Source organism: Polypterus senegalus, chromosome 12 (genome assembly GCF_016835505.1).
Source record: "Polypterus senegalus isolate Bchr_013 chromosome 12, ASM1683550v1, whole genome shotgun sequence".
Taxonomy (NCBI): Eukaryota; Metazoa; Chordata; class Cladistia; order Polypteriformes; family Polypteridae; genus Polypterus; species Polypterus senegalus.
In genome coordinates this window covers 81,205,989-81,220,755 of record NC_053165.1, presented here as the reverse complement: position 1 = coordinate 81,220,755, position 14,767 = coordinate 81,205,989, and the positions used below count along the sequence as shown (strand labels likewise).

At 41.0% G+C, this 14,767-nt stretch overlaps 1 protein-coding gene across 2 annotated transcripts in view; it reads left to right on the top strand.

Annotated features, from left to right (window-relative positions):
- The window catches only part of mast1a (microtubule associated serine/threonine kinase 1a), a 109,797-nt gene that overhangs the window by 35,780 nt on the left and 59,250 nt on the right, over window positions 1-14,767 (top strand). The window contains exon 1 of one of the 2 annotated variants that reach the window (XM_039772612.1): window positions 1,087-1,169. The exons of the other annotated variant lie outside the window; for it this stretch is intronic. Coding sequence (XP_039628546.1) covers window positions 1,087-1,169 — 83 coding nt within the window. Of the gene's footprint in view, window positions 1-1,086; window positions 1,170-14,767 lie in introns of those variants that run through there. 2 annotated transcript variants of the gene reach the window in all.

The window sequence follows — 14,767 nt, the reverse complement described above, 5'->3', positions numbered from 1 at the left end:
GCAGAGGAAACAAATTCATTCACTAGTTTATTTTAAAGCACATTTTTCCTATTCATTGTGATAGGCTACTTTTTAAGAGTCAAAGAGTCTATCCCTGCAGTGTGTGTGGGGGTTGTCAGTGGGGATACAAGGCAAAAACCATTTCTGGAGGGGATGCCAGGGGAAAAGTGACAGAAATGGAGTGACAAGTCCAACTCCTCATATCCACGGAAATAAATGAAAATTCATTCATGCATTCATCCACTCAATTAATCGTTTTTGTAGCCCTTAAGGGTCAAGGAAACCAGTGTCTAGCCCATTTGTAATGGCATGAACCAAACCTGAGCACAACGCTGGTCCACTGCATGGCACGGCGACTCGGACACTCACCTGAACGGGCCAATTTAAAGTCGACAATAAATCTGACACGCAATAGACATCATAATTTCAAATGCATTATAAGCGGAAATAATAATAAAGGAATCAATAAACAGAGTTTCAAAGAGAGCAAATGCCCCCAAACCACACACACGATGCACAGTCCTTATTTCATTTTTAATCTCCCTGTTTCTTGCTCTCCGCCTTGCACTGTCATTTCAAACCATTTCATCATGAATCAACCCCCTGCTTCTTAGCACCCCACCCCTTACACCCGGTGTACCTCAATTGGAATTCAAGAGACTAATTAATAGAGAGACACTAGGATGCTCCCGTCCCAGCTTTGCGTTATGGTGATTTGCAAGCATTAAAATCTTAAATAATTAACCGAATCGTAAAATGTAGCCAAATAACTGTAGAAGACGATAAAAGAGAGAGTGAGGCGAACATTCCCGTCTCCTCTGTCTCTGTCTGCTCTGAGGTAGATTTCTGAGCAGTCCCGCTCCCCCCGGAGACGGCTCTTATCACCTCACTCTGGCTTCTTTTCCTGCGCTTTCTGCCATTCCCTTTGAGAACCGCACAGGAGACGAGAGCCGCTCCCCCCTCCCCATCCTCCCCCTTCTCTCTCCATTCGCTCTTTCTCTTCTGCCTCACTGCCTGCCTGCCTGTTTTCCATTCAGAAGTGACTTGCTCGCACAGACGCCAGCACAATGTCATCTCTAAGGGACCATGTCTGATTCTCTCTGGACAGTGCTGTCGAATTTCTCTATGCCTCATTTCTTCGACAACAACATGTTTCGACGCACCAAAAGGTAACGTTCGTACGCGGCACACCGGTTTTCAGCCTCCAAGTCCTGTTGTGTCCTGTCTGTCCTGACGTTCCGGTCGAGGTCTCCTCCGTGCTTAAATTAATTATTGTGCATTACAATGCTGCCCGTCACCTCCGTGCCCGTTTCGTCGTGCCCGTGCGACCACCAGGAGAGGAACCACAGCGACACCTCTTTAATTATTAATAGGGAGTCTCACCGCGCCTGTCGCCTTGCTTCCCTATACACAGTTGGTCAATATAAACGTAAGAACCTCGGCAGGGAGAATTGAACGACGGGAGAAATTCACTAGAATCACGAGGCCAACTCCTCACGCGTATGTGCGATGAAACATTTTTATACGAGGCGGCGGTTACTCAGATGAAAACATAAGGCTGTGTGCTGGAGGCTGAGCGAACTGTCAGCATTAGCCTCGAGTGGAACGTGCTTGCTGTCTGGCTGTCTGTCCGGCCGCTTACCCAGCTACATATTCGTTATCTATATCTATCTGTAATAAAAGAAAAGAAACTATACAAAACTGATATTATAGATAAGCAGTATGTAAAACAGATATGTAAGACTCTGTAAAAGGTAGATACATAGATAGGCACTACTTAAAACACATATGAAAGACTCAGTATAAGATAGATAGATAATAGACAGGAAAGGCACTATTTTGTATCTGTCTGTCTGCTAGCTAGCTTATATAGTGCCTTTCATCTTTTTAAGATATTGCCTGTCTATCTTTCTATTTAGTACCTTTTATTACATCTATGTGTCTATCTCTCCATTTTGCTCTGTTCACCTGGTATATGGTACAGCTAGCTGTACATCACATATTCCCTGTATATCAGCAATTAAATGTGGCTACATGTCTACTTCTGGGATAGCTAAGATGCTTCCACACAGCATTGTCCGGATGGAGCTGCAGATTCTCCTTGTGTCTCTGTAGGCTCCTCACATTGGCTGTTTCACGTTTTCTCTCACATTCCAACGATATCCATGTGAGGTGAACTGATGACTCCTAACCAGCCTCGTTATATGGACGTGTACCCTAGACAGGGTTGGCCTCCTCCATTAAGAGGATGAATGAATGTCTCATTCTGCTAGTCTGTGTTTGTTTCATTGTACCAGTTAATCTGCCTCTTTAACCTCCAGTCCAATTATTTCAATTTGCACTTTAAAGTTGTTTTTTTCCAACCGTTATTATTATTGCTTATTATGTGATTGATGCCTTTATCCAAGACAGCCTACAATATATGGTTACATTAGTGGGATTTGAACCCAGAACTCACAAAGGCCAAAGCCTTAATCACCACCATACTTACTGCCTGCCCAAATTTTTGCCATCACCACTGAATCTTTTTGTTGTTGAATTAACTGTCACTTGAAGGACTGAATATCAGCCTGTCCTTCTTGCAGGTCATCCTTTTGTCTGATTATTTTAATTGTTCATACAGTATATACCTGTAGTTGTCCATTATGAGTGAATCTTTCTGTCCTTTGGCTGAAAGTGTCATCTTGGCTGGTAGATGTCTCCCCATCTAATTACAGTAAATGTTATTAAGACTCATGTCCTAATGTCAGTTTACCTCTCCATCATATGTTTTTCTGTTACAGCTGTCAACATTTTTTTTTTACTTTATTCTAAGGAATTGATCTGTCTTTTCATCTATCTATTCATCACTCTTATTTATTAATACAATGTTTACATTTATATTTTGATGAATATTCATCCATCCATTTCCTTTACTTGCTTAATCCAGCTTTAGGGTTGGTACACTCTTAAGAATACTGGTACAGTACTGGAACTTAACTGTGTTTGTGGTTGCATTGCTTGATAAAGAACCATTTCATTCTGGGAAGGGCTGCTTCCATGTGAAAGTTGTTGTTTTGGCTTTGAAAAGTGCCCTAAAGTGTGAAAAAAGCAGAAGTCTTCAATGTCTGGTAGCCTACTTAGCAGGTCTGAACAGACCTAGAAAACCTGACGTTAGTCTTTGAGTTATTGGTAGCAGTGAGAGTCCTAAAATCAGGAACTCACTGGGATTTGACAAATCTTTTATCTGGCTATTTATGGAACCTGTTATAGATCTCAATAAATAAAGATTTGCTTCAGAAACATCATGTGGATAGTTCTTTTGGAAACCAAAAATGGTGCCCTTATGGCATCACCCTGAAGAGACACTGAGATTTTCAGAGTGTGGAGCGGAGTAGCAGACAGATACAAGACTCCATCAAAATCTTTTCAAAGTTATCCACTGCCCATTTACACATGCAAGGCTTGAACCAGCCTCAGATGGGATGCCATTTCATGGTGGGTCTATTTAGATGACTATCACTTTCACAATCTCCTGTCACTCAGTGTGTCTCTCAGATTGCCTCTCCGTTATCGGTTTATCTTTGTGTCTGGGTGTTTCCATTATTCACTGAAGGATTGACTGTCAGATTATCTTTCTGTACTTTTTACTGTCCATTTTCTGTACCCATTTAATCAACCCTGGCACCAGTTCCTCGCAAGGCACACCCACACTCAGTCACACCTAGCAGATTCAAAGTTGCTAATTAACTTAATTGTTTGGGATGTGGGAGGAAGACTGGAGTAGCAGGAGAAAAACCCACGCAAACACGGGAGAACATATAAATGCCATGTTGTGAGGGAAGCAGAGAACCCTGCAGCTCTTCTTAGTTTGCAACATTAAGTTTTCAATGTTCTTAAATATATGTATCTATATTTTTGAATATTGTGTTGGCTTCTCATAGCAGAAAATGTGTTGTCTCATTCTCTGATTGTCACTTTGCCGCCATCATTCAGACAAGTACTTAAAAGCTTTGGAGGAGGCGTGCCGTTTGAACCCTTTAGGCAGAAGGTACCCGTGCCTTGCTAATCAAGTTCAAGCATCAATCAGCCAGCCCCTTATGTCCGTCTGGTCACGTCTCGGTTCTCTGCTGCTTGTGGAAGTTTCTTTTGCTTATCACCCGCTAGAGCGCTCGCCATGCAGCCATAAACAAATCGGATGAGACGTCCAGGATGTGTTTGGGTTCTCAGATGAAGGCTCCTGTGAGCGCTTGCGTGCGTGTGTGCCTTATTAATGGGCGGCACGTCAGCCCTGGTCTCTGAGGGAGAGCGGTGCCCAGGTGCGTTCCTTCCGGGAGAGAGATTGCTGCCGTCTAGGCTGAAGGCGCTCTGTGTCTTTGCAGCTTTTCTCCCCTTTTTCTTTCTTTGCAGACGATTTAAAAAGTAAGAACAAAGGAGAGCCAGCGTGAATCTGTGTCAGGTTTAATGGAACGCGAGTCTCACAGGAGGAAGAAGGCGCTTGTGCGTGCGTGCGTTGATGTGAACGAGGACCTCAGGGTCGCGGTGTGCGTGTCGGCACAAATATCCGGCATTGCCTCAGTGCGCCGAGCTTACCGTACGAAACTTGTAACTATTGTTATGATGAGCTTCTGTTTTGTCTTTTTGGCAACAGGGTGGCCGTGGGAGGGCTTCGGCTGCTCAATGCAAATTGCTTCTTTAACAAGCTAACGTGTTCTTAAAATCTCTTGGCAGACTCCCCACCACAAATTAGCCTCAGACGCACCTGTCATATTCACCTTTTCTTCAAGCCTTTTCAGACAACAGTTTCAATATGCTGCTTTTTTATTTCGGAATGTTCAAAATAAGATGCAGGCACAGATGCTTTCCGGAGCGCTAATGAGTTGGAGATAAAGCAAGCCGCTTTGGTATTGCCGATGTCAAAATATTCATGAAACGAGACAACGGCTTGTGCTCAGTACTGCTTCTGTAAAGCTATAGGGCGTGGGGGCCGGCGGCCACTGCAGAGGATGTGGTGGTCTTCAGCATTTCAGTACCAAAAGGGGGGCTTTGACAGAAACATTCAGAAGCGTTTCACTGACTCCCTCTGTCGAAGGATCTTTAATGTGTATTGCACATTTACCAATAAGCATTATGATTTCAAATTTGCATGTAAACACGGAGTGGACTGTCATCAAAAGAGCAATGGAGTGGCGTGAAAGAAGACGTGAACATGCAATGGGCTGCCACTAAATGGCCATTGGCCTGCTAACAGTTTACTACATACCTTAATAAGCATACTTCACTCAAAACACCAGAGTGGGGACGTGGGGTAAGGTGATAAGGTGATGAGCTGGTATTAGACCTGCAATGGGGATTTAACAAAGCTTAAGTTGGTACCAAATGAAATATTAACTGGTACATTATCTACTGTGAACTGGCAATACAACTGCTATAGAGTCATAGCAAACATTTGATAGGTCAGTCTCAAACATGTTATGGACTGTCACAATGTAAATTATTATGGACTGGAAGCGCTGTAGATTGGTATTAAATCTTTTTTGGAGTGATAGAAAACATTTTATAGGATGGCGTTAAAATGCTTTGTTGCTTGCTCTTAATGAGCTATGGACTGGCACTGTATACATTGTGCACTAGGACTAAACCTGGTATAGAGTGATAGCAGTGTCAAGTGCTGTGGACTGGCACTGCATATGGGCTGGCATGGCATTAATTGGGCTTTCAAATCTTAGTGTATATGCAACGGCAGTAAAGAATGTATAGTCAAGTGATAAACTGGTATTAAGCCTGCTATAGGTGGGTTTTAAAAATGCGAGGGTTGGCATCAAATACAGTAAACCATCAACTGGCACTGTATAAGGGATAGAGTGGCACAAGTTGTGTGATGGACTGGCTCCATAAATGTTATAGACTAGAATTAAATTGGCTATAGATTTATAGTAAATATTTTATATACCAGCATTAGATATGTTATTGGTTGATACTAAATGAACTGTGGATTGGAAAAATATATTGTCTTAAAGACATGCATGTACCTCTAAGGTGAATAAGCAATTGTAAATGAATGAGAGTGTAGCTGTCTGCCTTAAATGGTCTGATATTCCACATAAAGGTGGTTCCTCCTTTGCATTTGATGCTACCAGGAGTGGCTCTGGCTCCGGCTCCTCATGACCCTGCACTAAATTTTGCAGGTTTGAGAATGTCATGTCATTTTAATTCAGTATAGCTCTGAACTTGGACAGTGCCCTTTGTTCACTATGGAAAGGCTCTATACACAATAAAACATGCTTGTTTTTTTCTCCCTGTGTGTTTAAGCAAATCTCTGTATTTGTATGTTCTCATTATGGTGTCAGTATTTTGTAAAGTTTGTAATTGCATATACCTGTTAACCTACTGTATTACATCACTGTGAGTCTGTACTCAGTGAAGAGCACTATACAAAATAAACAAATGGTATTGTGTCATTTATAAGTATACATGTAAACCGTCAGACTGTGGTTGTGAATGAGTGTGCAGAAAGACACTATATACAATAAAGATTGACTGTTTCCATTATGATGCACTGTGACAGTCCAAAATTTCATTCAGGATGACAACCTCCGCCCCAAACATCTCAGTTATGGTAAACATAATTAAAAATGAATTAGATAGGTAGATAGTAAAAGGTGTTATATAATACATACATAAATAGACAGTAGTTTAATTGTGGCAAGGGGGAAATTTAGTTTTTTTACAGAACTTCAATAAATAAAATAAACATTATAACAAACAGCAACAATCCCCTCAAATTCCACAATTACTACAAAAGTAAATCTTCAGACTTAAGAAAGCAGCCAGAGCCACTGTGAGGCACTATAAAGGCATATTGCTGTAGGTATAAGGAGCCCCAACAGCGGTTGTGAATTATTGATTGGCTAAAAGTGCCCAATGCTAGTGTGTCAGGGAGAGGATACGCACTATTGTTCATACTGGCTATCGGTTTTATTCTCATACTTTCCTTTGCTACTACTTCCAGAGTCAAGGCCAGATTAAGACCCCCCAATAGGCCCCTGGGTGTCTTGCCTCCTTAACAGAGAATTGATAATATTTGTAACAACGCAGAGTGTGCCTCCCTAGGTCATTTAATAGCACACTGTATTTCTCACTTTTGATTTTGGTGTGAGTCTTGATCTTGTCAGCTTTTCCATCTTCAACATAGTGGGGCTGTGTGGATATTCCTTAGTTTCTTTAGCGTTCTTGATGAAAAGACCCCTCGCCATCACAATCCTCTGATTGTGTACCCAGAATGCCCTGATGCTAGATCTACCCCTGTCCAGATGGCATCTCTTTAGAATTGCAATTAATTTTGAATTATTAATAATAAGGTCTTTCTATATTAAACAACAATTACATTCTAGTAGAGACACTGACATTGTCACCAGTGGTTCATTCATTCATTTAGGGCTGGACTGGCACTCTCATGAGGGAAAATAGATCAACATTTTAGCCACTAGGTGGCCACACTGCCTGCTGTGTGCTCTGTTCACTCACATTCTGATTGTACTGTAACAGTGGAAATGTGGAGCAGTGGTTGGTCCTCTTGCTTCACAAATCCAACATCTCACATTTAACGCCTGCTCACAGCAGTTGTCTGTGTGGATTTAGCGTGCTATTCCTGTGCCTGTGTCTGCATTTCTTTTTTTCTTAAAGACATGAAGATCACATTAATTGGCAACTCTCAATTGGCCCAAGTGTGAGCCTGTGTGGGTCTGTACTGGTGTACTGTTCTTTATGATTTCCTGCCTTACATCAGGTGTTTCCAGGATAGGCTTCAGTCTCCTGCAATCATGAATTGCATTACGTGAGCCTGAAAATGTACTGTATGTATGTATGTATGATAATGCAGCATATCATTACCCAGATGGAGCTGTGCTTTTTGTTGCTGATCAATGATACTGGGAAATGCTATTCTCTCTTTATGTCACTGCTATGTTGACACTTTTATTGGGAGTGGATGGATTTCACTTTTGAAGGCCACCTCCTTCTGAGAGCTTTTACTGACCTATTGAATGTTTGTGGGGTTACAACATCTCACAAATGCTGTAGCTACTGTATGTCACTTGAGTCCAGACCCTGGGTGCAAATGCAATGTCCAGGAAATGTCACCTGGGAGTCATCACCGAGCTAGTAGGCCTCCCTAAAAGTACAGAAGAAGACATTTGGTGGCTTGAACAGGTTGGGCTTGTTTCGAGTCCAGTGTCTAACCAGTGTTTAAAGTATATAGCACATTTCATGGTGAATGCCATCTCTGAGCTCTTTATTGGTACTATAGACAACATTGCTGCCTGCGACTGATTTATAAATCACAATAAAGTCAGACGAGATCTCTTCTGAGCCTCTCCTCTGCCAGTCACAGCACAGAAGAAGGCAGTGTGAGACACTGACAGGAAAAGCTGCCTGCAGCAAAGTGCTCAAAAGCCTCCAGGATGTAATCCTTTAAGGAACTCGCCACTGATTTCCTTGTTCGATCGAGTCTTTGGTCATGACACGCAATTAAGGAGTAGAAAACAAGCCATTTTCTGGCCAATCAATGAGGCTCTGCTGTTGTGTGTGTCCCAGAAACCTTTATGGCTTTCTTTAAGGGGTATATCTGTCAACAAATGGTGCCTACAACAGCCTTTGGGTGGCATCTGCTTGAACTTTACCAGGAGCGGAGTTTTAGGTAGCAGACCTGGAAAACAGCTTTGTGATTGTGCCTACTGTGACAGGCACTAGAAGGACTGAACTTGTTTGACAGATTGATCGAGATCTGCTCTCTTCAAACACACCCGACTTTGCAATGCTGGGTTGCATTCTGGGCTGTTTCGTGCTTGGCAACTTGGTGTAAAAGGTAAATTGACAAGCCACCTCAAAAGAAATTGATATTTATGAATGTCAATAGAAAAATAAAAATGAAAAATGCAAAGTTAGCCTAAAATAAGGTACAGATGTAGTATCTTTCAACAATCGATTTATGCAGTTCCTTTCATCTATTATATAAAGGTGCCCTTCTTATCTGTTTATCTGTTTGATATCATGTCCTTCATATCTATCTGTCTATTACATGATGTCACTCTTGTCTAATTGACTAATATACCACCTTTCATCTATCTATGTATGTGTCCAATAAGTGCTCTTCATATGTCTATCACTTATATAGGTGCCTTTTAAAGCTTTATCTATCCTAGAAGGATTTTCATGTCTATCTAAATTACATGAGACATATTGCCCTCCTTGTCTGTCTGTCTACCTAATGCAGTGCCTTTCATTTACACTTCTGTCTGATAGACAGAATGCCTTTTTACATCTATCTATCCTGTATAGTGCCTTCTGTATCAGTCTTATGTATTGCTTTTCATATTGATCTATTTATTTATCTATCACTGTAACTTGTTAGAAGTTGCTAGTATGCTGCCCATCTCCGTCCATTTTCAAATTCACATTTTCGGCACAGCACAGATAATTGTTGCCTAATAAGACTCGTATCAGTTACCTGTCTTTGTCATTCTCTTTCTCACACTACCTGTTTCTTCCCTACCCTCTTTTCCTTTTTGCCGTGTTTTTTACTCGTGTCCTTTAACCTCTACGCCCAGCTTTATTTCTCTTTCACATTCTCTCTATTTACACATTGTTTATATTTATTATATAGTTTTCCTCCATAACAAGAAACACAAGACTGCGATCCTCCGTGTGCGTAAAGGCAGACACACATAAATGCGCGAGTGTGCTGACGTATATTTTACAGCATATTGACCTAGATGTTCACATTTTGGGAGTGTTCTCAAAAATGGCAGACATATTATAAATATGAAGAAAAATAAAGTTCGCATTCGGCATCGTCGCGTGGCGCGGGCTGCACGTATTGAACCAAGCCATTTGTTCAGAGTTACCGAACCTGGATGTCTGCCGCCGGCTCTCACTCGCCTGTTCCGTTTCACGCATCGGTTGCCGGTAGTTTATTGCATTCGGAGGAACATTCACTTTTATTTCGCGCGTAGATGCGCGGGGAGCTCTCGTTTCATTCAGACGTCCGTTGGTTTTTCGGATACGCGGGCCCTGGCACTCGATGTGTGACTGTGCAATGGGCGGCTCGGTTAGTCTCTGGTCTTCGCCCGGGCCCTGCGACAAGGGAGGAGCAGATTGCCTGAGTCCTAATAGGTCTTTTTTTTTGCCGAGAGTCGCCTTTTGGTGAATTTTTATGAAGCGGTCATCGTCGTCATCGCTAAGCTACAGCTGATTCACGAATGATACTCATCTATTGGCACTCATTCCTTCTCGAGCCGGCCAGAGGCGGATCATAATTGCAAATTTCCAACGAGAGTGCAATCCCAGAAAGTCCCCGCAGTGGGAGAGCAGCCTCACGTTTACAAGTCATTGAGCACGGGACCTGAGAAACAACATCGGGCCTTTCATGAGTTTAGGCATGTCTACCAGAACTGCGCATGTCTGTTTTGGTGGGCTTAGAGATGTAAGGTGGTGCTAATCAGATCTTGGAGAGCAGGACTCATCTTTCTTTTTTTTTTCTTTGGAAGTATCAGAACGTTTTGTTGCAGCTTCAATAAACCGGTGATCTCCTGGTTTTACAGAAAGAAGTGTATGCATCGCTGGTCCCGTCTAATGCCCTTTCAGACACTCCTCTTACACCAAATAGTGGTGGTAGTAGTGGTAGTAGTGTTCTATTGGTAACAGATGACAGTCACTCAGGATCCAATTATTAAGTCAATCATTACATAACAGAGCGCCAACCAATTAAATCTGACCATGTTTCAGTTTTCAATAATTTTCACAGCAAGTGCCATAATAAGGTATTTTAGTAAGAAAACTAAATGCCATGCTATACTGGTTAGTCTTGCTGTAGACTCATTTCAATCATATGGATATATACTAATATCTCAAAGAATCAACCATTTAAAAATTCAAGGGAATGTTGAAAACTGAAATTTCAATTAACCTCTCAAAAATGAGTGGAACTCAGCCATCCATAGACTCTTATTCTACCGTATATTCATCAAGCATTCCATAATTCATGTAAAAGACTTTATCAAATTTATCATTTGTCTAAAATGTACCCAACCTGTACAACTTGTGCATTAAATGGACTTCATTTTGGACAAAAATCATAACACACTCCTCAGATCGCCTTGGTGTCTCAGCCACTCCTGTTGCATTAATGGCGACATCCCGGATGTCATTAAAGTGCACAGAGGTAAATCGATTGTAATAGCCTATACCACACTACTAGCACGCAGACTTATCTTAGGGAGAATCACAACCTACTTCTTGAGCTCCATTGGTTCTATACTATCTGAAATTAGAAAGAAATAAAATATTCTCTGTTAGAGGCTATGTTGAAATCTTTTTAAAAATATGGCAAGAGTTCATTATTGTTTTTTAGGATACGGATGTTCAGCCTGTGATTGACTCTGGTTTTTTTTTTCTCCTTTTGTAGTTCTATTTTTCCTTTGTTGTCTCGATTGATTTTGAAGGAAATAGATGTATCTGTTAATATTAATTGTTTGATTGAGTAGTATGCCACTGAAATGTTCTGCTTTTTGAAAATGAAATGAAAATTTATATATAAATATATAACAAAAAAAAATTGATGAATTGAAGATAACACTAAGTTTCGTCTTTCATCAAATCCTAGACATGCGCCTCTTGAAATTCTGCCTTTGGCTCATCTTTACTTACAGTAAATCTGCCTTTGATCTGCCATTCTTTTTAATTTTATTTCTGATATACTTCTGTCATAACTGGACTTGCTTCTGTTCCCGACACTCACCGCAAAAAGCACTACACACATTTGATACATTGATATTTACGGTTGATTGATATAACAATTAAAACATGCAGGTTTAAATATCATAAAATATTGTAATTAATCCTTCTAATCCTTAGAGTTGGGCAAAGGTGGATGAGTTTAAATACTTGGGTTCAACAGTACAGGGTAACGGGGAGTGTGGAAGAGAAGTGAAGAAGAGAGTGCAGGCAGGGTGGAGTGGGTGGAGAAGAGTGTCAGGAGTGATTGGTGACAGATGGGTATCAGCAAGAGTGACAGGGAGGGTCTACAGGACGGCAGTGAGACCAGCTATGGTATATGGGCTGGAGATGGTGGCACAGGAGACAGAGCTGGAGGTGGCAGAGTTAAAGATGTTAAGATTTGCACTGGGTGTGACGAGGATGGACAGGATTAGAAATGAGGACATTAGAGGGTCAGCTCAAGTTGGACGGTTGGGAGACAAAGTCAGAGAGGCGAGGTTGTGTTGGTGTAGACCTGTGCAGAGGAGAGATGCTGGGTATACTGGTAGACGGATGCGAAGGACAAAACTGCCAAGAAAGAGGAGAAGAGGAAGACCTAAGAGAAGGTTTATGGATGTGGTGAGAGAGGACATGCAGGTGATGGGTGTAACAGAACAAGATGCAGAGGACAGAAAGCTATGGAAGAAGATGATCCGCTGTGGCGACCCCTAACGGGAGCAGCCGAAAGAAGAAGAAGATTGTAATTAATCCTTCTTAACAATTTAAAGAATATGAAGTGTAACTTAATAAAACCACATTCATTTGCAATAGGGCATAGCGCTTCCTAATGGTGGGGGTCAAGTGATGAGTATCATCGTCAGCACCACAAGTCACCAGCCCCTCATACAACTTGTCCTGCACAACATTAAACAGCTAACTGGCCCAAGCACAACTGCTTCACAGATAATACGACACTGCCGGGTGCCATTTGAATTGTCATATCGTTAAGTGTCTTAATGCAGCCATCACTAGTAGTAGTGACTATGAAAGGCACTATAAAGAGTTTATGTGTATAGTATAAGATGATTTATACCGGCAGCACATCTTGATTCCGTTTGACTTTTACTATCAAGTCTCTATTCATGGCCATCTTTGAAGGTAGTGACTATGTCAGGCGCTATAAAGACTTGATATATTCTGCCAACACTGCTTGCTTCCTTTCTGTTTCAAAATGTGTCTCTTGAGCCCACTTTGTGCTCTCATGCCAGATATGATGGCACCCTTTTTGATTTATAATATTAAAAGTGTTTTTACGATGCTATAGAAAGTGCTATAAAGAATGTATCTTGATGGCTATTTATAATGATCTAACCTCTTGATTCTATTTGGTTTTTAATATTACGTTTCTTTCTTCTGCCTTCTTTCAGAGTAGTGACTAGGAAAGCAGCTGTAAAGAATGCTTCTCAAAGGCTGAATTTATTCTGCCAGCTTCCATTCTTGTTCAAGTGTCCGTTGTCTTTTGCTCCGTCCTGGGTATGACATTAATCTGCATCCATCCCTGCATGTAGGCCCTCCAATCCGAAGTGAAAGACCTGGGGGTTGGTGGCAGAATTGGCACTCCAGCCACCATAAAAAAAACCTCACACTGTTCAACTCCATCTGAACTAGTGTGGTTCTGAGGTATCACCTGTTGCATGGCTGCACTCGGGTCCTAATCTGGATCCTGAGTTGGTTTGTCGTGTGGTGGGTGTGGTAATGCGCTGTATCAGCATATGCTCCTAGCCTAATGTTGTCTTCGGCATCTTCTTTGTGCTCATGTCCAAGCTGTGCAATGAGCCTGCTATAAGAAACATGGTGATTAGATAGGGAAGTGGTAGCATAAACCAGTGAGAAGCTCTGGGTGTGATGGAGATGTTTTGAGCCAGCTGGGTTCATACAGCAAATGTCATGTTCCTGCCAGGCTGTGTTCTCTGGCTCATGTTTATTTTCCTTTTTTGTGCTTTGTTGTTTATTTTACATTAATGTTTTTCATATGTTTATTGTAATTATATTGTTTTGTTGACATTAGTCTGTTTATTTATTATTTAGCTGCTGTGTATTTTGTGTTATTTTCCTATGTTTCTTATACTTTGAGTGTGGATCACTAAGTAGTGGGGTCACCCTGATGTCACTGCTGCTGGCTCCTTCATCTGGCTCTATATGGTAGTCAGAAAGAGAGACCTAATAGTGGATCGCTGAGTTTGTTTCAGTGTTTACTGTTAGTATTGTTTTTTTTTTGTCATTATTCTGGTTTATTGGAATTTTTTTCTCTTCTATTATTGGATTTCATCATTTGATTGCAATTTTGGACTTGTTTGCTTTTTTTTCCTCTTTTGTGTATTTTATTGTAATTTTTAATTTCTGTTAACAAGTCTTCATTTTATAGAGATTCATCATTTCCCTTTCATTCACAAGTCAGAGGTTTGTGGTCATTAATTAATGTTGACTTATGTTTATTTTTTATTGTGTCTTCTATTTTTGTATTCATTTTGTAAAGCACTTTGAGCTACATTTATTTGTATGAATATGTGCTATATAAATAAATGTTGATTGATTGATTGATTGAACCTCTACCTTGTGAGGCATGTTAATATATTTTGGGATTTTCTTTGTATTATGAATTTTTAAAGCCATTTTCCCCATAGCCTGCAGGTTGTAATAATTAATGCAGTATATAGAAAGTATAGAAAGTTTTAATTTTTTGTATTCCCATCTGGTTCCTTGTTTATGCAATACAATAGGAGATGTCACATGACCACAGGATGTGGTGGTATAAGCATGCCAGTGGTTTCAGACATGTATCACCCATTGGTCAGAAAGCAATCAGTACAAACAGGTCTAAAGTTAGTTAGCTTCTCAACAAGTAGGCTCTAGTGTCAGGTTTCTCACCCATTTATTGAAGCTTTTCCTGCCTATGGCTTTGTTTCTTGTTTTGCCCTTGTGTTTTGGTTGCCTAATCATTTTGCCTCTTTCTGTACTGACCTGGTTACTCTCT